At 42.5% G+C, this 20,343-nt stretch overlaps 1 protein-coding gene across 1 annotated transcript in view; it reads left to right on the top strand.

Moving 5' to 3' along the window:
• STAB1 (stabilin 1) overlaps positions 1-20,343 on the top strand; it is a 57,218-nt gene that overhangs the window by 11,913 nt on the left and 24,962 nt on the right. The window contains exons 10-28 of the mRNA XM_035546960.1: positions 1,458-1,585; positions 2,238-2,329; positions 3,405-3,527; positions 5,669-5,815; positions 8,083-8,145; positions 9,026-9,139; positions 9,554-9,607; positions 10,964-11,044; positions 11,344-11,502; positions 12,392-12,454; positions 13,862-13,963; positions 14,999-15,085; positions 15,521-15,632; positions 16,176-16,359; positions 16,624-16,717; positions 17,537-17,695; positions 18,584-18,679; positions 19,070-19,165; positions 19,800-19,847. Coding sequence (XP_035402853.1) covers positions 1,458-1,585; positions 2,238-2,329; positions 3,405-3,527; positions 5,669-5,815; positions 8,083-8,145; positions 9,026-9,139; positions 9,554-9,607; positions 10,964-11,044; positions 11,344-11,502; positions 12,392-12,454; positions 13,862-13,963; positions 14,999-15,085; positions 15,521-15,632; positions 16,176-16,359; positions 16,624-16,717; positions 17,537-17,695; positions 18,584-18,679; positions 19,070-19,165; positions 19,800-19,847 — 2,002 coding nt within the window. The remainder of the gene's footprint in view (positions 1-1,457; positions 1,586-2,237; positions 2,330-3,404; positions 3,528-5,668; positions 5,816-8,082; positions 8,146-9,025; positions 9,140-9,553; positions 9,608-10,963; positions 11,045-11,343; positions 11,503-12,391; positions 12,455-13,861; positions 13,964-14,998; positions 15,086-15,520; positions 15,633-16,175; positions 16,360-16,623; positions 16,718-17,536; positions 17,696-18,583; positions 18,680-19,069; positions 19,166-19,799; positions 19,848-20,343) is intronic.

The following is a 20,343-nucleotide window of genomic DNA, read 5'->3' as shown; positions in this document are numbered from 1 at the left end:
CCTTTTGGTAAGAGCCTGTTTTTAATAAGTCCATTGAAAGTAAGGAGTTCTACATCAGCTAGTGTAAATCTCATCATGTGGGCTACAAGATGCTTTAAATCTGGAGCAGCAGGGTCTTTTGTGTTGTGAACTGGAGATGTAGCTCCCCAAGTTAGTGGATATTATTAGTTTATAATCAATCACCAAAACGGAGATGTCTGACTCTTGTTTGGTTATCTAAGGAATTCCTTTGGTTGGGAGGGCTAAGTCTTTGGCTCTCCTGCCTCTCAGGCCTGTAAGCCAGAGGTGAACTACTGTTGCAGAATGACAGGGAAGGGGGGAGCTGAAGGAAAAAACACCAGACCTTATTTAGTTTTCTTGAGCAAAACATTTAGAAGTTGATGCCCTGCAGATGAGAAGTATTGCCAGATCTAGGATAATTTTTGGTCTCCTAAACACCAGAGAGAGCTTCACTGAGGATTTTTTAATAGCAAAAAAAGCTGAAGTTTGTCTGAGAGACTGAAGAGGAAAAGAGCAGTCCCATCTCCTTGGCCGTTCCTTCTCCAGTGCTGCTAAAATTGTTAGCATCCACCTGCTCATTGTGTGCTCCAGGCCAGAACTGAAACACAGTGGCTTCCCCCTTTGAAGACATGCCAACAAAGTGCAGGACTCAGTGTTCCACACAATCCCTGCCTTTAGCATATCTGTTCCCCAGCAGCTGGCACGCAGCCCTCTGTGGCTGGAGTAATGTCAGATACCTCCCCTGTGCCGTATGTCTTTGCATCCCTGAACCAGAAAGACCAGAGCTGATACTTGGACAAAACCCAAACAGGAAAAAACGTGTTTATCAGCCAGTGACCTTAAGTAGTGTCTGAGTAATGACTATAAGTCCGTGTGAATCAGGATGGAGATTTTCACATGTAGATAAGCTTTTCTGCAAAAGTCATTAGCATGTCTGGGGCCCTCATTAGTTCTAGGATAAACTATAGCTAACTGATGTGCGGGAGCTGGTACTTCCCACTGAAGCTGAGGGCTCACATAGGAGCTGATTGCTATATTTTCACTGAGACCTGTGTTTTTTATGCATTACCTCAAATTTTCAGATGTTTTAATGAGTGATACTGGCTGAATACTTATTTAGGCATCAGTACATGTATTGTGGCTTTCTGTACCCTGAACTCTAAAACAGACAATCCTTTTGTTGACTGTATCTGAGAAAGTGTCTTCCTTCTTTTTGCTTAGGATCAAAGTTGCTTGCACTCCAGAAGTGTGTATCTTTTTCCTGTCATTTAGATTAGGCAGCAGCTACTAGGCTCTTAAATACACCTTAAAGTCGCAATTAATCTTTCATCTGTAGATACTGATGTTGTCCTACTCAAACATGTCAAAAGTGTGGAGGACTGCTTTATAATGATTTCTTATGTTTAGTGTTAATGTTTATAATGTTATGTTTATTATGTTGTTATTGTTGTATCTAGCTGTGTGTGTAAAGAAGGGGAGATTGCAGATGGGAGAAATTGCTATAAAGATCTCATGAGTGAGATTAATCAGCATAATTCACGAGGAATGTTTATTAGGAAATTGAACGTCGCCAGGAAAATGTTTGGTAACTCTCTTTTGAATTTGTTTGGGGAATGAAGCAGAGGTGGGGAGAAAAGTGTGTCATCAAAAGACTAAAAGCCTCTCATCATAATAGACATTTCACAATGTATGACTGTGGCCTTCAAAATCAAACACATCACATCTCTGAACTCATATTGCCAGTTCTGGCTCGTGAATTGAGGACATTGTTGCAGAGAACAGTGTGGATGAGCATTATGTATTTGACAGTCCCAGCGAAAGATGTGCCACATCCACAAAAAAAAGGAAAGCATGCATTGAGGGTGTGATTTAAACCTGTCTGTCTCAAAATACCAGTGTTCCTCCACCTGCACTGTGTTGAAGGCTCAGCAATCTTTCAGCTGTCATTGAGTTTTCTATGAGTGGTGCTCGAGGCTGGTGTGCCATGGATCCTCCTACAGTCAGATTGGTCTGCTAAGCCAAAATACAGCCTCCCTGCCAGCTCACGCATGTGGGTGGCCATTATAGAGATGGAGGGGCTTTATCCCGTGCACTGTGGTCCAACATAAACAAGTACTAGTTACATGCATCAGGTTGAAGATGTTTAGATGTAATTGTGCTGTTAACACAAAGAATAATTATTGCCAGAGTTAAGCCATATGGCAAATAGCTGCTTCATGTTGTCACTCTTTTTACAGCTTCTGGTTGTTCAGTGTTGCTGACGAAATACGGGCCTTTCACGGTCTTTGTGCCGTCCCTTCTTCCAGTTAATGATAGAATGGAATTTAATGTAAGTTTGCTTGCTTTTAGCAAATCTTTGCTATCTTATGATTCATTCCTGCCTGAGTTCTGTGGCCTATAAAAACCGATTGACACATAAGAGAATATTTATAGAAGCAATCTCTTGCAAAGACTGCTCATTGTCTGGTTGTTGCAGTCTCACAGAGGTTGTTACATCCCTTGTGTTATTTTTAAAACCTCCCTCTCTGCTATTGACAGAGTGTGTTTGTTGTTTTTAATGTCAGAGTATATAACTTCAAAAAGTTTAAGTTCTTCTGGCCATTCTTATTTAAAGATCCAACCTCTGGTGTGTGACTATTCTCAAAACCTTAGGGGGCTTTTCACTGCTTGAGCGTGGGGTTTTCAAAAGGGGATGAGATTTGCATTAAAGTACTGGATTTGGGCCTATTCCTTGGTATGGCCCTAGATGTGGGAATGGTGTCAACTTCTTAGGAAGGGCTCATTATACTAATGGGGCAGCAAGGATGACAGGGCTGTAGAAAACTGATATGGGAGTTAGGTCAAGAGTTTGAGAGTTCTGGGCTTCAACAAGTATGTCCTACAGGTCATATTTTTATTTTATGTATTTTTTAATTAAGCTCTGTTCATTTGCTGTAGTTTTTCTATCAGTTGTATCAGTTCCACCTAGATCAGTATTGATAGATGATTGTCTTAAAGAATCACCAGTGACGGAAAACCCAGAAAACAAGAAACTAAATGTAAATTCAGCAGCTTACGCCACCTACATGGCCAAACATAAACAAAGATTGTCTATGGGGAGCTTAGGCAAGTTTTGTTACCTCAAGTATGCAGGGATAGTTTTAAAATTGTCCAGGTCCAATAGGTTTATCTTTAGGGGATTCTTCTAAAGTCACTTTCAAATGAATCAGTCTCCCTGTGTTTCTGTGTGTACACAGAAGCAAAAGATTTGCCACAGTGTTTCTGCAGTGAACCAAAATGAAGAGGGAAGCTCAATATTATATACCTAGAATTTCTGTTATGGTAATGTTGTGGATCTTTCATAAAATGAGGTTTTTGAAAGAGCATGTCATTTATCTTCTTTATTTGGCCTTTACTCCCCAAAGGATACCACTGCTGAGCATTTGTGCAGAATGCACATTGTTCCTGGTCTGCATTTGATAGAAGACATGGTAAAAGCCAAGACGATGTGGACCTTGTCAGGACATAAGCTGACATTCAGCAACCAGGTAAATGATATCCTGAACTGAAGTCGTGGACTGCTGCTTTCATGTAGGACTGACCAGAGCTTGAGCGTAGTTTCCTTCATGTGCTTTCTTAATGAGAAAACCGTTTTCCTCTTATCAGACTACCTGTGACCAGAACAGGATTTCATTTCCACTTCTCAAAAAGAATCATGAAGTTTTAAGAGACAGAGATGTAGCAGATTTCTTAGGTTATAATCTCCTTTCCAGTGCAAAACTGTTCTTTTGCTACATATTCTACAATGATTTGTCTAGTTTTAAATAGTCACTTCTCTGCTCCTTGGTTCTTACCATCCACTTGAGATGTGTACAGACAGGTGTATAGAGATATGATATTAAACTGCTTTTTATTGCTCTTCCTTGCATTTCCTTAGCTTTGAGTTGCGAAGTATAATTTTCATATTAAGGTGGATGTGGCATTGTGGGGCACATCTGAGAGAAAGATTGGCTTCAACCATATTGCAGTAGATTCCTTGGTTGGTTGTGGACCGTGCTCTCAGACAGATTCTGTGATGTGTCCTAATGGTCCTGGGGTAAAAGAAAAAGGCAGATGGGAAGAAAAGGCTGTAAAGTCATAACTGTGCTCTCTGAGCAACAGAATATATTGAGCATTGATGTAGTTTCCAGTTGTTCCGGTTCTAGAGGTTGCTCTTTTATCAGCTCATTGCACAGACTAGAAAAGCTGCTGTCTCCCGGCAAGATCCTTTGTGGGATCCAAAGCAAGGTGATTTAAGGACAGACAGCCAAGCAACTGTTTCTCCTGCCCAGTAGATAACCAATTAGGCAGAATCTTATTCCTAAGCTTGGTAACAGTCTTTCCTTGGTCTGCATGTGTATGCCGGAGAAGATACCTTTTCCATGCACAGTTAGCAACTGCAGTATCCTTGCGGCTGATGTGGAAGAGGCAGCAAAGTCTCTCTTTAGACTGAATGCTTCTCCTTGGAGGTCATGTTCTCAGACACAGCTACGCGCTGAATATTTTCTCTTCCAATTGCCCTTTTCCCCTCTATCTATTTTATTTTTCTTATCCTAGCAAAGAGTTTTTCATCGCTATTTTATGATATGGAAGGCTGTTTTTCCCTTTTCACTCTTTCAGTTGACACACGTTTTCCAGCATCCACTGTTCTCTCTCCATCCTGCACTTTTCCTGCTTGCATTCTCACAGCTGGCCCTGAGAGAGCTGTATGTTTCCTCTCTGCGGATCCAGCCTTGGCCTGGAGGTCTAGGTCATACTACATGCACCCTACATGCATCAAAAGGAAAAAGCACTATTTGGAGCCGGGGATTCCGAACTGGGTTTATCGATGCTCTTTTAAAATTTATTTTCTGTTTGTTTACTCAGGAGTCTTTTGATCTGGGATGCCTGCCCTCCCCTTCCTTTGTTTCAGCCAGACTCCTCAGTGATGTGAGCTGAAGTTCAGGGCAGGGAGGAGCAGTTAAAAAAAAATGCGCATGGTAAACGAAAAGCACAGAGAAGCTGTGCTTGCCTGCACTTGGATTATGGTTGCAACGCCAATACCTTGATGCTTAGTTTATAAGTTACACTTTGTACACCTCCATACACCCCGCTTCAGTGCATGGCTGTGTTCAGTATGGAAGGACCAGATGCATGCCTTGTAATTCAGTGAGACTGACTATTTAGGCTTTGCTGTGATGAGTCCTAGTTGCATTAGGAGCTAATGAAATCTGCAATCAGAGCTGAAGTTTCAAGATTGTCTCCAAATTCTGTATTCTGGTGCCCAGGAAGCAGCATGTCTTTCTCCTAGTGCTTGACAGATTGATGCAGCATCTTAACAGTCAGTGCAGCCTTCTGTGATCCACGCTGGGATCAAGCATTGTTCACATTCAGGCAAACTTAAACCTAGAGCTGACTGTCCCAGACTAGGTCTTTAAGCTGTAGTAAGACTTAAAAGTACCCCAGGATGGAAATATTATCCAAATTCATTTAGAAGCGAGATGTTTATTCCACAGTGAGACCACCCCTTAAATTTACTTTTTCCAGAGTAGACCCGGTTGTGCATTCACCTTGCTGACCCATAGATGGAGAGCACTGAAGGAAACAAGGGTTTATAGATCTATTGTGATACCATGGATATACATTAAAATAACCTTGTGTTATTATCCAGGCATACATCAAATCATTTCAATATCAAGATGTGGTGGGACAACTGTACAGTGTTTTGCAGTCAAACCTACCAGCAGCCAATGGCATTATGCATATTGTTAACACGCTAAGGGAAAAAACCGGCACTGACAACCTTGGAAACCCACAGGTATGCAGGCATTCTTATTTCTTCTGTTTTATGAGACAGTAGAATAAATACTTTAAAAAAATCTTTTTCCATGATTATGCTTCCTAAAACAGCGAGGCTTTTTTAAAAAGAAAAAAGGCTATTTGTTCTGTTTTCAGCTCCTGATAAGCATGCCTTTAAAAGTAGCTAATAGCTATGCACAAGTCAGATACAGACCTTGCAGTGATGCTTTTACAGTGTTTGGATAAGTAGAGAATTCTAATTTCATGACTAAGATCGCTCCCTTCACAGAAAATGAGCTCTTTTTCAGTTGTATCTTACAAAAGAATAATAAGATAAATATTGAAAAAGCATTTTTCGTATAAAATTGAAATTAAGATTTGCTTTATTGAAAAAGCTTTTTTCATATAAAATCGAAACTAAGATTTGCTTTCATCTGTCTCTACTGCATTTTAAAATTATATTAAAAAGATTATCTTTGCATTAAAAGTATATGAAATGAGGACAAATAATCACTATGGACCTTTGCAATTTGAACTTGTCATGTATTTAAGACACTGGGCAGAGATTTAAGAGTTCTTGCTTCAGTCTCTGCCTCTGCTAAACCCTTTTTCCTGTTAACTGGGAAAAGTTTTTGCTTATAGCTACTGCATTGTATGCATGAAAACTTTTATAATGTTTCCATATGCAGAAAGCAGACCCTGTTACCTACTACTTCCTTGCAAAAAAATTACACGTAGAATGACACCAGCTCTTTGCTTTGGTTGTATTTTGATAGTAGCCTGCACTTACTTTGCACCATTGTAATTAATCTATAAAAACAGTCGTATTGTGTAATCTTACAGTTGGATTGTACTTTATGTTTAAAAAGTAGCTGGAATATTGTGGTAGAGAATGGTGTGTCAATTGTACAAGTTCTGTGTGTCTATGTGGATTTGAATGTGCCCATCACTAATGTCACTTAAGATGCTCTCAGTCTTAACGACTTGCATGAGGATGTTTTCCAACAAGGAGTGTCTGAGACCCAGAGCAGAAGCTGGACTGAGCTCTGTGTTTGTGTGCGTCGGTACCTGCAGGGAAGGGCTTGCAGCTCCTCTGGCCATGAGGCTGATTCAGCAGTCTTTCCTATACCATTTCCTGTAAACTTTTGATACTCAGCACAACAGTGGCTGTCACAGCACTGCTGGTGTGCATGTTCAAAATGTGCCAGTAGAAAAAAAAATCTTTAAGAAAACTGCAAATTTTAATTTTGTACCACACTCAAGGATCTTTATCCACAGTCCAAGAAGAGTAGGAGGTGAGTGGGTATATCTGGAAGAGGGCGCAGGAGGGATGATGCTGTTGGGGTGCATGGCACGAAAGTACAGCTGTTTTGATCCATATTGGAGCTGTTTTGGATCAGGATGTGATCTGGGTAGGAACCAACGTGGCCCAACTACAGTGAAGACTCTGCCAAGACCTTAGCCAGCCTTACGCTGGTGAGGCAGAGAGGCAGCTTGCTCTGCAATGGCAGGACAGTAAGAGTGCTCCCTGCAGAGTTTGCCTTTCTCTGGACTTCTTCAGCCATTTCCTTCCCTTGTGGTGTTGGCTTTACACTGAAAGCTAGTGATCACATGAGCTATTTTTGGCAGCAAATCCCTTTATACCCTTGGAAGTAATGTTCTGTGTCTCTGCATGTTCTGCAGGAAGCAATTTAGAGAGAAAAAAAAAAAAAAAAGCAAGCACATTCCTGCAAATAAAGGTCAGATGAGTGCCTTCAGAAACTGTGGTGGCTGCGGGGACATTTCTCTTGTTACCTTTGTCCTTGTGGGAAGCATGGCAAAAAGGAAAGCTTCTACTTCCAACATGTTTTCAGACGTCTGCATATGGGTTGTATTTTTCAGCATTGGAGCTCATTTGCAGGTGGCAGAGTGAACTCTTGTCCTCAAAGGCAGAGGGAGACTTGAGATGATAGAGCAGCTCCACTCTTTACCAGCCAAGTTCTGCATGGCTGCAAGTTTAACCTGAAGATGGGAGTAGGAAAACAGAAGGGTGCTTAAGTGCATGGTAACCTAAAAAATTCTTGTTTGTCGTACATGAGAACAGGCTTGCGCCTAAGCTACTGTAGGCTCCCTCCTTGCTAGGTCAACTGGCCAAAATAAAGGGTTTGAGTCCTTTGGGGCTGATGGCTTTCAAAGACCTGGAGCATGCAATCCCCAAACATTGACTGATCAAAGGCATGCGAGTTTGTGCTCAGACTTTGCTTCAACCCCAGCCATTGTATTTTTCCTCTTTGTATCTTCTTGCAGAAAACCATTGGGGAGATCCTTGCTTCAAATGAGATCTTCAGTCGATTTGAAACTATACTGGAGGTAAGCATGCTTGTGTCTGCCCCAGAAGGTTTAGCATTGCTGCTTTTGCACAGCCTGTTGCTCTTTTTTTGTGAGAATTTTGAATAATATTTAAATGCAGCTGTTTGTCTTTCTGGATGCTTTTATCTAAGGCACTTCTTATTTTGTTTATTTTATAAGCAAATGTAATGGAAAGATCAGCACAAGCAGCAAGCATACAAATGTCTTTCCCACCTTCTTCCCCACCTGCCCTACCCATCTCCCTTGGCACAGTTTTGTTCTCCAAAGCATTTTGAGTTCTTGAACACCTTTTCAAGAGTGAACGTTTCATGCCTTTCCATGCCAAGCTAGGCTTAAGCTACCTGTTGGGTTTTTTGCTATAGGTATCTAGATAAAATAGTCCTCAGATTATAAACCCTTAAAGGCTTCTGCCCAGGCTTCATTTAGCTAATTTTTTTACTAGGGACAGACTGATTTTCCTTTTACCTCCACCAGAGTCATCTGGATCTGCTCTAGCATTGCACACAACAATCCTGACCTGCTTGTTTTCAGCTTTGTGGCTGTTAGTTGTTTACAAAATTCATTGTTTAATTGTGGTTATAGGCTTGATTCTCTTTTTCTTCTCTTGGGGCAAAAAGATATTAGTTTAGTCTCTGTATGTACTTGTGTATTCCAGTGCTCTCTTGTTCACATTAGCTGCACTTACACCAGTGGCTTCATTGTCCAGCCTGTTTTTATGGCATTATATCCCTGTAATATTACAAGCCTTGCCTCTTGAATACAAAAGCTTTTCAGTAGCTGCACCTTTGGTGGGTTGCTTAGAGTTTCCTCTCCCTTTCTAATAGACCCCCCTCATTAACTCATGCTAGATGCATGGTGAAATCTTTTATTGTTTTTGCAGAACTGTGGCCTGCCTGCAATTCTTGATGGACCCGGCCCCTTTACTGTATTTGTACCCAGCAATGATGGTGTGGATAAATTGAGAGATGGAAGGCTCATCTACCTTTTCACAGATGTGAGAGCTCATAATACTTCAAGAGGTCCTGAGATAGTGCAGCCTGTTGCACTAGGCTTTGCTGGAATAGCTTGTGCAATGTATCTGATCATTGCTGAAAAATGTTCTTTCTGGAGCTGGCTAAAACATCTCTCTTTCTATAAGGCTTTGGGAAAGAAGTGAATGCTGGTGGAACCTGCAATGAGAAATACATTTAGCCATATTGTTTAAGTCTGTTTTTTGTCTATTTCCTCTTGCTTTTTGTGGGGAAAATGAAGTAATTTATTTTCCAAGTGAAGTCTCTGCTGTAATACATTGGCATAGTCAGTCATTTGTTAAAAGAAAAAGTAATTGCCTCTTCTTACTCCTGAGCAGTGAAGGGGTATCCAATTATTATGGTTTTTTTTTTTTTTTTTTTTTTTTTTTTTCCCTTAGGGCATAAATAAGCTTCAGGAACTTGTGAAACATCATATCTACACTTCAGCAGCGGTAAGGCAGGCAGCTCTAATTCTGGATAATTGGAGTCCTTTAAGCCAGGTTGTAATCAACTATGTTGTTTGGCACAGAGGTCGAAGTACCAGTGACTTCAGCTGCTGTTTCTTGGACTGCCCAAGAGAGGAGAGATGTGATTCAGGACCTGATGAGGCAAAACATTTACCGTGAAAGCTGTTGCCAAAAGGGTCTTCCATCACAAAGCTCTTAGTTTTCTGGGTGTGATGGTGCTCATTAGTCAGATGGCCTTTACAAAGAAAACATTGTCCTGCAGAGTTTGCTGCAGGCAAATTCTCTCTTGGCATCACTTTAATTTGCTGAACTATTAATTAGGAGTGTACCCTAATTATGAATCCTCCAACCCATAGCTTCCCTAACACTGAAAGCAGCAACACAAAAGTTATAGCCAGGTGGAGAATTGGTCAAAACTCTCCTGCTCCTTCTCCTGTCTTCTTGGGCTCCATCAGTGGGGTACTGCCAACTCTTGCACCAACATTTATTTACCCTATGTGGCAGGGTAAATAAAATTAATACAGTACATTAACAAGACTTTTTCCCTTATAAAATCAACAAGTAAGATGTTTAAAATTATGCACAGAACCTGTGGGGAAGTGAATACTCAAGCATTATGGTACAATGTCATGTCTTTTGCTAAGAAATATCAATATTATTCCAGTCCTTCATTAAGGAGAAAATGTCAGTCCTTATGATTTCCATAACTCCAACAGAGAAAATAAGCAGCACATTGACAAAACAGCAAAACATAGTTTTTCTTGCAATTGATGAATAACAATATGGCAGCAAGCTAAACTACTTACTTTAATAACTTGTTGAACACAAAAGAAAAAATTTTCTTAGTTCTCAGAACTTCTCTCCTGTCAAATCCTTATGTTTAAATTTCTCATACAGCAGCTGTGGTTTACATTTCTTCTGCCTTTAGAAATAAGCTTATTTAGTAGGTCAAAATGTATTATCTCTTATGCTTCTTGCTCAGCATTACTTGTTTAATTAATATGTCCTGGAAAATTCCCTGTATTGGCTGTATCAATAAGAGACACTATTAATGAGACTTAATTTCAGCTGTTCTAGACTGTTTCTTGCACAAGGAATGAAAACGAAGGCCACTGCCACAGGCACTGCTGTGTTTGTAGCATTGCAAATGGTTCACACAAAGTCCTGGATTTCCCTCTGGGCTATTGTGTGCGTTTAAGGTATTTCATGAGATGTAAATGTTAAGGTTAAAGTCCCCTTTAGAAGGTTTTTTAGGTGGGGGGAGTCATGAAAGGACTCTGTCAGCTGTACTGAAATGTCCCTGCTTTTTCACGACATTGTCCCCTCGTGTGTTTATTTCAGGTGACTGTAGAGAAACTGATAGTGATGCCACATATTGTTACTATGGCCAACCAGATACTGACCATCAACATCGGTGCAGACGTATGTATGGATCAAAACTCAGCTGGGCAAACATCCTGTGCTAAGTGGAAGTCTGGATATAGTTCTGAACAACGTGGTTTCGGCCCATCTCTGCTTCCTCCTGTGCTTAAAAAATAGACTTAAATAGGGTCACTGAATTATTTTTGCTTCTTATCCAACTTGTGACTCTACTAAGAGGCTTGACTATTTGTGTGGTTGCACTTGATGTTGCATACCATCTGTTTCCTGTGTTGCCTTTATGTAGTTGATACAGTCTAATGGGATAAAATACAGATAAATTATTTGTGTTTCTGCTTTAGGGAAGAATTCTGATGGATGAATCAGGGATCCCCTTAAACATGAGAAACATTGTGGCATCAAATGGTATTATTCATACCTTGGACGGCATCTTCCTCCCTCCTTCAATAATTCCCATTTTGCCTCACAGATGCAATGAAGAACAACATAAAATTGTGACAGTAAGTCACCTTCTCCCATTCTCTTGCTAGCCATTGCTGTAGACCCTACACTCACCTGGAGGAAAAAAAGCAAGCTGTGTAAATTACATTTGGGAAATGTGTTCTCTCTGAGATATCCCCTAATATGAACTTAGGCAGCATCAGCACTGTGATTGTTGCTTCTGCTAGCACTTTGCACTGCTTTGCTGGCAATCAGCTGTTTTCTTGTGGGTCTTTATTCTTTCCTTGCATCCATCCTACCTTTGCTTCAGAAAGATGTTTGCCTTTTCATAAGGCTGTGTATGCCCTTCTTCACACCAGAGTTACTAACTCAGCTGAGAATGCTTTGTTCCCATCACTGTCAGCATTGTTTTCATGTTAGTATGGATGGGAAACAGTTATTCAGCAGCAGGAGCTGTAAATGCTGTATGGTATTCTCACATAAAGAATTTTGTATACCTTATTTTAGGTGTGTGTTCCCCACTTTGACCACAGGTAGATTACTGGAAAAGAGGATGAGGCTCTGAATAGGCAAAAGGCACCTGATTTGGAGCAACACAAATAATATCAACTGGCCAGAGGGTCTGTTATAACTTGTCAATTTAATGAGGCTGCCACATGGATGCCCAAAATGTTTTCCAGCATAGCTGTGTCTCTAGTGGCTGATAGACTCACAGGGTGGAGACAGACCCCATCTTAAAGTCAGGTGCAAACATCTCGTGACAAAGGATCCTCTTTATTGAAGTGAGAAGCTTACCCCATTTCAGAGTGTGGAACTCCGTCCTAAAAATGTTTCTGATACATGCTGTGATGTTTTGGATATGTAGTGTAAACAGTAGCTCTGGAGCATTCTTGGCATGGGGTAGGGGTTCTTTTGAGAAGATGAAGTTTTCTGCTCTTTTCTTAACAGGGCTCTTGTGTGGATTGTGAGGCTCTCAACAACAGTGTTTGCCCACCTGGCAGCAGAGAAATGGTAATTATTTGTGATCATTTCCATATTTTCTTCTTTGCATGATGACATACAAGCACACTGTGACAGTTTCTAACCCAAGACACTTTCAAACAAATACAGGACAGGAAAGGCAAGCAGTAGAGAGGAATAGCATGGCTTGTTAGAGGATGCGTATCCACCATGCACTGTGATCCCAGACTGTCACCCAGTAACTGCTCTGTGCCATTTCTTATTTTGAAGTCTGTTTGCTGAGTCAATGCAGATAGCTGTGAGACAGTCTGTGCTAAATGAAATTGTAGGCTTGCAGTTTTTAGTACCTCTACTCTGCTTCAGGCAGGGCTTTCCTCCTTACACGCTGAGTCTCCCAGCTCCTCCAAATTGCTAGAATCAAAGCCAATCCCACTCGTACCATCCAGCAACACCACTGCTTATGTCATGGCCAGGGAATTGCAACTAGCTCTATGCGCTGCAGAGGGCTGAGAAACAATTTGTTCTTGGCCTGCGCTTGCTGTTGATTCAGAATGAGCAGAACTAGCTGAAGGCGGATTAAGAAGGAGGAGGCAGCACACTGGTGTTTGAGTTAACCCATGCTTGGTTTAGCAGTACAGCAATTTCCAGGAAATCCCTGTGTGAAGGCCAGGCCCAAGACATTGTTTGGGAAAAATGGAGAGGTGTTCATGACTGTTAACTGTTGGGTGTCTTCTGAGGGATCTGAATTTCAGAAGAACTTGCTGATGCTGTCTCAGCATGAATGTCTGAAGTGGAGATCTGCAAAATCACTAGTCAATTGTTTTCCTCTCCGATTGAGGCAGGTGCGGACAGAATCATCTTGGGCCCAATTCTGCCTGTGTATAACAACATGACAGGTCACTGGGTATTGTTCCAGAAATTATCTGCAGTCCTTTCCCTTCCCACTCTCTGTCTCACCTCCACCCCTAGCTGTCTCCCTCCCTCCCCCTCTTTCTCCTTTCCTCCCTCCCTCTCTCATTCTCTCTTGTACTCCCCCTTTTCCCCACTCTCCTTCCCCCTGCCTTTCCTCTCCCTCCTTCCTTTCTCTTTTCCCCTACCCTCTTTCTTACCCTCTATTTCTCTCCCACTTCCCCCCTGTCTCTTCCCCCCATCTCCCTCCTTTTATCCTCTCTCCCCAACCTCTCCCCCTTCTTCTACTGTCTCCCTTATCATAAATACTATTATAAGAACAAAAGGGCAGCACCTTGGCTCAGGCTTGCTGATTGCTGGGAGTGAGAGGAAGCCACCACGTGCCTTCTTTCATGATAGGCATGCTGTAGCAGTATCTTGTCCACCTTGGCTCCTTTTTGAACTTCCTCAGCTCAGAGATAGGCATAAGTTGCTCTCCGCAGCAGAAAGAGAGGAGGGGAGGGTTACTGTGCTGAAGTAACAAAACAGAGCTGACTTGTGTTTCTACAGGAATCAACACTGTTCCCAAAAGAATGTGTCTATATCCATGATCCACAAGGCCTGAATGTCCTGAAGAAGGGATGTGCCAGGTACTGCAATCAAACTGTCATGGTGAGTGTGATGGGAAACCACGTTCCTTTGGAAGGAGCTCAGCTTTGCTCTTCCCGATTCATCGAGAAGACCTCTGACTCCTTGAACTGAGATGGCAACAAAAGAAAAGCTGCCCCTTGCAAAGGGGGGCCCATCAGATGAGCTGGCTATCTGACCTCTCTTTGGTTAACATAGAGAAGAATACACAGTACCAACCCGCTGCAAATGTTAGAAAGCAGCTCAATTAAACCCAAACATGATACATAAATACAATAAAGCATAACAGTTGTGACTAGCCAAGTTGGAGGAAGCCGAGAGATGAATGGTGTAGCGTTCAGTGTGGCATGTTTTCTGAGAGTGCCCTGTTTTTATCACGTCTCCCAACGGAAGCAGAGTACAATGAAACTGCCATAAGTTGTGAAGTGATTGCATCTTTTTTATGAAACATTGTCAGATGGTTTGGAAAAGTAGTTCTTACCCAGTTTACAGACCTCACATCAGGAGTCTGCAGCTCCTGAGCTGTCCCAGTGCCAACTATATAGAATTATTTATGAGTGTCTTGTTAAATACCAGCTGGATGTCTGTCCTGTCATTGTTCTTCTATTGGTCAATTGTGACAAGGCCTGTGATCCACGACTGATACATCCCTCCAGAAAAACAGAAGTCCTCAGCAAGGATAAAGGAGGACCAAGTGAGCCAATATTATTAATGAATTCAAAACTCAGAGAAAGCATAGACCCTATTTGCCTAAGTCACAGAAAGAACAGAAAATAGTGGTTTATGTTGACAAGAATTAGTTACAAGCAGAAGGACAGGTATTGTTGGAAAATAATTTAATAATTTAAGTCCAATTTTATGTTTGGACTTAATCATCTTAAAGGTCCTTTCCAACCTAAATGATTCTATGATTCTAAGCATGGGTGTCTAAGTGACTATTTCAGTGTAGTCCATGGCCACAGGAAGGAGGATATAGATCTCAGAATTGTGAGAGCAGGACAACTCCAGGCAATTTATGTTAAGTCACTTGGTACTTTAATGATTTTGGTTTTGTTTCAGAAACCTGGGTGCTGCAAAGGATTCTTTGGTCCAGACTGCATACCGTGCCCAGGGGGATATTCCAGTCCATGCTATGGCCGGGGAAATGTAAGTATGAAGGATCATACTGTGTTACAATGAGCACTTGAGTCAGGGTGGTTAGAGAGTGTAGTTAGCTTATTTATTTTTTAATGGCAAGGTAGGACATTTTTTCTTTATGGTAACAGTTGCTCTAGATAAGCATAATTCAGCCTTTGTGCTCCAGGGTGAAGTCGAAAGTGGTGGCCACAGAATATCCAAGGAAATTGGAGTGTACTCATCAGTGTGTTTTCCATCTTGAGCTCTAATGTGAATCATGTCATAGCTTTTGCGGACAGCATTGACTGGGGGTTGGAGGGTGGATTTTGTATTACCAGCACTGTTCTTCAAAGTCCTATTTTTTACTGCAGCTGTCAAAAGTGTTTTTGATAGATATCAAAGCCTTGGTTTTGCCTTGGTTCACTTAGTTTCAATGACTTTGTCTTTTTTTTTCTTTCCTTCCAGTGCAGCGATGGCATAGAAGGGAATGGCAACTGCCGCTGCTTTGAAGGCTTCAAAGGAGTAGCCTGCCACATCTGTTCAAACCCAAACAAACATGGCGAGAACTGTGACGAAGGTTGGTAATTTGGAAGGAGAGACTAGAGAAAAATGTAGAGCAAAGCTATAGTGCATGTTCAGGTACCCTGGATTCCCTGCTGGCAAGACCTCATCATGAAAGAAGTGATGGAAATGTTATCACAGGTCACAAAAAGCAGTAGAGAAAACATGGCTGATATGACAGTGGTAATGCAGGTCTTGGAAACATTGGCCAAATTTAAGTGTGGGACTTCCAAGCAAATCTCTCCTCCTTAGAAAGAAAAGACATTTTCCTTTCCCAGTTGACAAGGACCTTGTGCTTGATGGCCTAAATTTGAGCCCATCTGTAGAGCTCTTAAAACTCTTGGACCTAGGCAGTCAGAGGATCGGTTCCCTGGCCAAGTTTTGAGGTGTGGTGGATGTCTCTCAGCAGACATCCCTCTGTCAAGAACAAATGGGATGATGATTTGATGTCACGAGAGATTGTGAAAGGAAGTTGGGAATCTGCAAAATGTGATTACTGTGGTGAGTTCTGGACTTTTGGCAGTTATTGTTCTTTCTCCATGTGAAAATTCTTTGACAGATTGTGGCTGCGTCCATGGTGTCTGTGACAACAGGCCTGGCAGCGGGGGTGTGTGTCAGTCCTGGTCCTGTAAGGAAGGTTTTACTGGGAAATTCTGTGACAAGACATCGAAGAACTGTGGCCCGAGCGGGCTGTCCCAGTACTGCCACCAGAACGCTGTTTGCAGCCTCAATGACACAGCAAGGTCAGTCTTTCTGGCATACACATTCAGGTGGGCACATTGTCATCGTATAGTCACACAACGGCTGTGAGGCTGCCAACCCTGTAGTTGTGCATGTCTCCCTGTGTGCCTGTTGCACAGGGTTGTTCAAGCAACGCAGCCAGCCCACTGCACTAGAGATTAAGTCAGGTTCTTGCTTGCTTGAGAGCTCAAAATACCTTTTTGCTCTCTGCTGTATTTCAGAATAGGCTGTACTACCTGTATGCCTTTTGTGCTTATGTTTTTAAGGTGCATCTGCATGGATGGATATGAAGGGGATGGGTTTTCCTGCCAGCCCATTGACCTGTGCAGTCAGCCAGAACGAGGAGGCTGTTCTCAGAATGTAAGTGGGAATGGACTATCGAAGCATGGAGAAGCAACATCTATCGATCAAAGCAGGACTGTTGCAGATTTGTTGGGCGCTGGTCTCGTGCCTATCTTTCCCAGTCTGTAAGGTGGGGTGGAATAACAGGTACCTAAACACAGTCATCATAAGGAGGTCAGTCATTTGGTTGGCACCAAAATGTGACAACCTGGCAAAGGTTTGGCTGGTTTGCCCAGATATTTTAGCAACCACAGAGATTAGCTGCACAGACTTTTGTTTTGTATTCATTTTCCCCTCAAGATCTCCTTACGTGTTGTTGCTTGGCTGTGAGCTCCAACTCATATTTCTAGTAGCCAACAACAAATGGTCAGACCTCATCATGATTTAGATCCCTCAATGAGAGGAATGCACTGGGCTATGTAGAAGGGAATAGGACGGCACTAAGTACAAAGGTCTTTGCTGAGAGAGATCTGCCTTCATGATTGATTCCCAGCCTACATGTCCAGGCAGAAGAAGATTGTGCTTATCCTGTCCAGGGAATACTTCTTCTGTCATGGAAGAGCTTTACTGAATGGCAGGGAATGCCCCGGGAGTTCTGAGCCATGTTAGACACAAGTATCCACCTCTCTGAAAACACTGAATGTTTCTAGAATCACTTTATTATGATATTGTCTAGAATTTTTCTGGAGAAGATGCTTCCAGTCCCTGCACCCAGTGCTGGAATCAAAATTGGTCATTCAGAAACTCTCCTCGGACTGATGAAAGAGACTTGTCTCTGTATTTGCACTGCACTGTCTGCTCTCTGCTGAGTGTAATGCTTTTGTCTCCCTTCTGCAGGCCCTGTGCACCAGTACGGGCCCTGGCAATGCCACCTGCCAGTGTAACGTGGGCTGGACTGGGGATGGGAAGGCCTGTGTGTCTATAGACAACTGCATGCTGGAGAGCAGAGGGAACTGTCACATCAATGCTGACTGCATTTATATTGGCCCCGGTCAGGTATGGGCTATGCTAAGTAGTCTGATGGTAGACTTACTTTTCCTAAGCTGCTCTGAAATGGACTGGGATTGCTGGAGGTAGAACCTGGGCTGGTCAGCAGCAAAACCTGTTTGTTGGCTGCCAGGTACACTGGCTCCTGCTATAGCCACACAGGGTACTTGTGTGTGGCGAGAGGCATGGGTGTGTTTGAGGCTGCTACACTACTCTGAAACCTTTGTGTAGCAAAGGGAAGAGCCCACGCTCCATAACAAGGCACTGGTTGCTGTGCCCACCTTGTTCTCAGATCGCAGCATTGTCTCTGGGCAGTGCTAAAATGTACAGAAAATCACATGAAGCTATTCAGATAGTCAATTAAGGAAGACAGGGCAAGACTGGGACATCCTGAGATTGGAGGAAGGCATGCAGGAGGGGTGGCTTCTCGACGTGCTGCTTCTCCCCACTGAGCAAGGGGAACTCTGGGCAATGGGCTGAGGAAAGGTGCCAGATTGTCAGCAGAATTTAGTGAGGTGGCATGTGCAAGTGCTCTTTTAGCTATCTCATAAGCAGGAAGCTTTGAAATCACCCTCTCTTCTCTTTCTGTTGTTCACAAAGTCTGTGTCATTCTCGGAAAAGATGGAAATAGAGATGGAAACTATTATTCTCAAGTTACCCTCACACAGGCAAGCAGAGCAAGGGATCAGTGCTCTTGAGTAACCCAGCAGCATGTGTGTTGTGATAGAGAATGATGCCCTACTAAGGAAGTACCTCTGCATTTTCATGTCTTGAGGAACCAGTAGAAAACTTAGGAAAATCAATTAAGAATACATTTTAGATTTTTAGGCCTTTTTTTGGGTAGTAAATGAGGATACTCTGATAGCTCTTTAAAATTGAAATGATTCTTTCCTGTAGAGCAAATGTGTCTGCAAGAGGGGTTATGCTGGCGATGGCCACAATTGTGATGCAATCAACCCATGCCTCATGGACAACGGTGGCTGCCACGACGTGGTGAGTAGCTAAAGTGCTGTCCAAGGCTACTGTGGCAGTGAGGGTTCCTCTGCTCCCTGTCACAAGTTTTTCAGCCATGGCATCAAGAGAATTGCAAGGATTTGGTTTGCATTGGCCTACTGGTACACCACTGAGGTGTTATAAAGTTTTAGTCTCTGATCTATGGAGGCAGATCCTCTCATTTTCATGAATTCACACAACCCAAAGCCATCATCTAGGCCTTGGTGCACAAGGTGTAAATTCGATGGCACTGTAAAGGCAACAGGAGGAAGGGGTTTGTGTGTGTATTTGTAGCCTGGGCCATAAGAGGTCAGAATTTGATTCCTAGGTAGGTGTAACACCGCATTACCTGTGTTCACTCTCTAATTTCTCCTTTCCTTGTACTTGCAGGCTATGTGTGTACCTCTTGGAGGAGGGGAGAGGTCCTGCGCCTGCCCTCAAGGCTATGTCGGGGATGGCATGACATGCTATGGGGACGTTCTAAAAGTGAGTGAAAAGAAAGTGTCTGAGGTCTTTTGGAGATCAGGGAGAAATGGCTCTGTTCTCAATTCCCATTTCTCTGTTACTCGAGCTGACTCCTCTCTGCACCAGCTTGACAGCACAGCATGTGTTTGCCTAAGACCACAGAGACAGCACCGGTGCCAAGAACCAATGTCTTCAATAAATCATTGACAGTCATTTCTAAGCTGCTCCACCCCTGTCTCCCCTGTGCAATAAAGCATCTTGTCTTTGTTGTTTGGAAAGTTTTTCAGGTCAGAGCTAGCTAGGCCCATTTTCTGCCACTAGAAATATTAAAGACCATTGTGGACTCAATCACTGTCTCTGGTAAACACAAGCAATTTCAGATGAGTTGAAAATAATGTATTTATTTAGGAATATACATATATATATTTAATGGCTGGAATATGTACTTTTTAATGGATAGAGTTTGGTTTTAGGAGTGGCCATCCCTCCACATGACACAAGGTGCCTTTGAAGTTTGTGAAGGGAGAAAGGAATGCCTAAGTCATTATTGCTGGATCTGATATCGCAAAGGGCTCCTGTCCCCCACCCTGGGTCTCCCAGTCCCACAGCTCCGGTGCTCATTGGAAGTTACCCTTCTGTTGTTTCTATTTTGAAGGAGCTGGCTGGGAGTTCCCACTTTGCAAGCTTCTATGACTGGGTTAAGGTAAGAATGGCTGTGGGATGTCCACATGAGTAAGTACTGTAGAACCGAAGTCACTGTGAACACTGCTGTTAAAGGAAGAGCAACAGCATTTATCTTTTTCATTAGAGAAAAACAAAGCAACAGCTAAGGTGAAATCAGAAAAAGTAGCGTGTAGAAAAGTGCTGGAGTTTGTGATGGAGTAAGGGTCATCAACGTGCTTTGAGGGACTAATTTATAGCACAGGAGGAAGCTGTGACTGTAACACACATGATTTTCATAGTTGTATCTTCTGTAACTCCTGGCTATAGGAAAGTAACACAGAAGGAAAAGAAAAAGGGGTAGCATAATAATAGCTATTTTGCAAAAGAGCAAGCTTTGAAAAGTTAGTCTATATGTTTGTTCCTTTTCTTGTTATGGGCTCCCTGTTCCTGGCTTGGCTGCAAGAGACACTGCAGGCCGCAGCAAGGCTGCGGAAGCACACTATGAAGTATGGCATCTCACTGAGCCTTAGTTTACC

Source organism: Cygnus atratus, chromosome 10, assembly GCF_013377495.2.
Source record: "Cygnus atratus isolate AKBS03 ecotype Queensland, Australia chromosome 10, CAtr_DNAZoo_HiC_assembly, whole genome shotgun sequence".
NCBI lineage: Eukaryota > Metazoa > Chordata > Aves > Anseriformes > Anatidae > Cygnus > Cygnus atratus.
The sequence above is the reverse complement of the archived record's forward strand: the minus strand, read 5'-3'. Positions and strand labels throughout refer to the sequence as shown.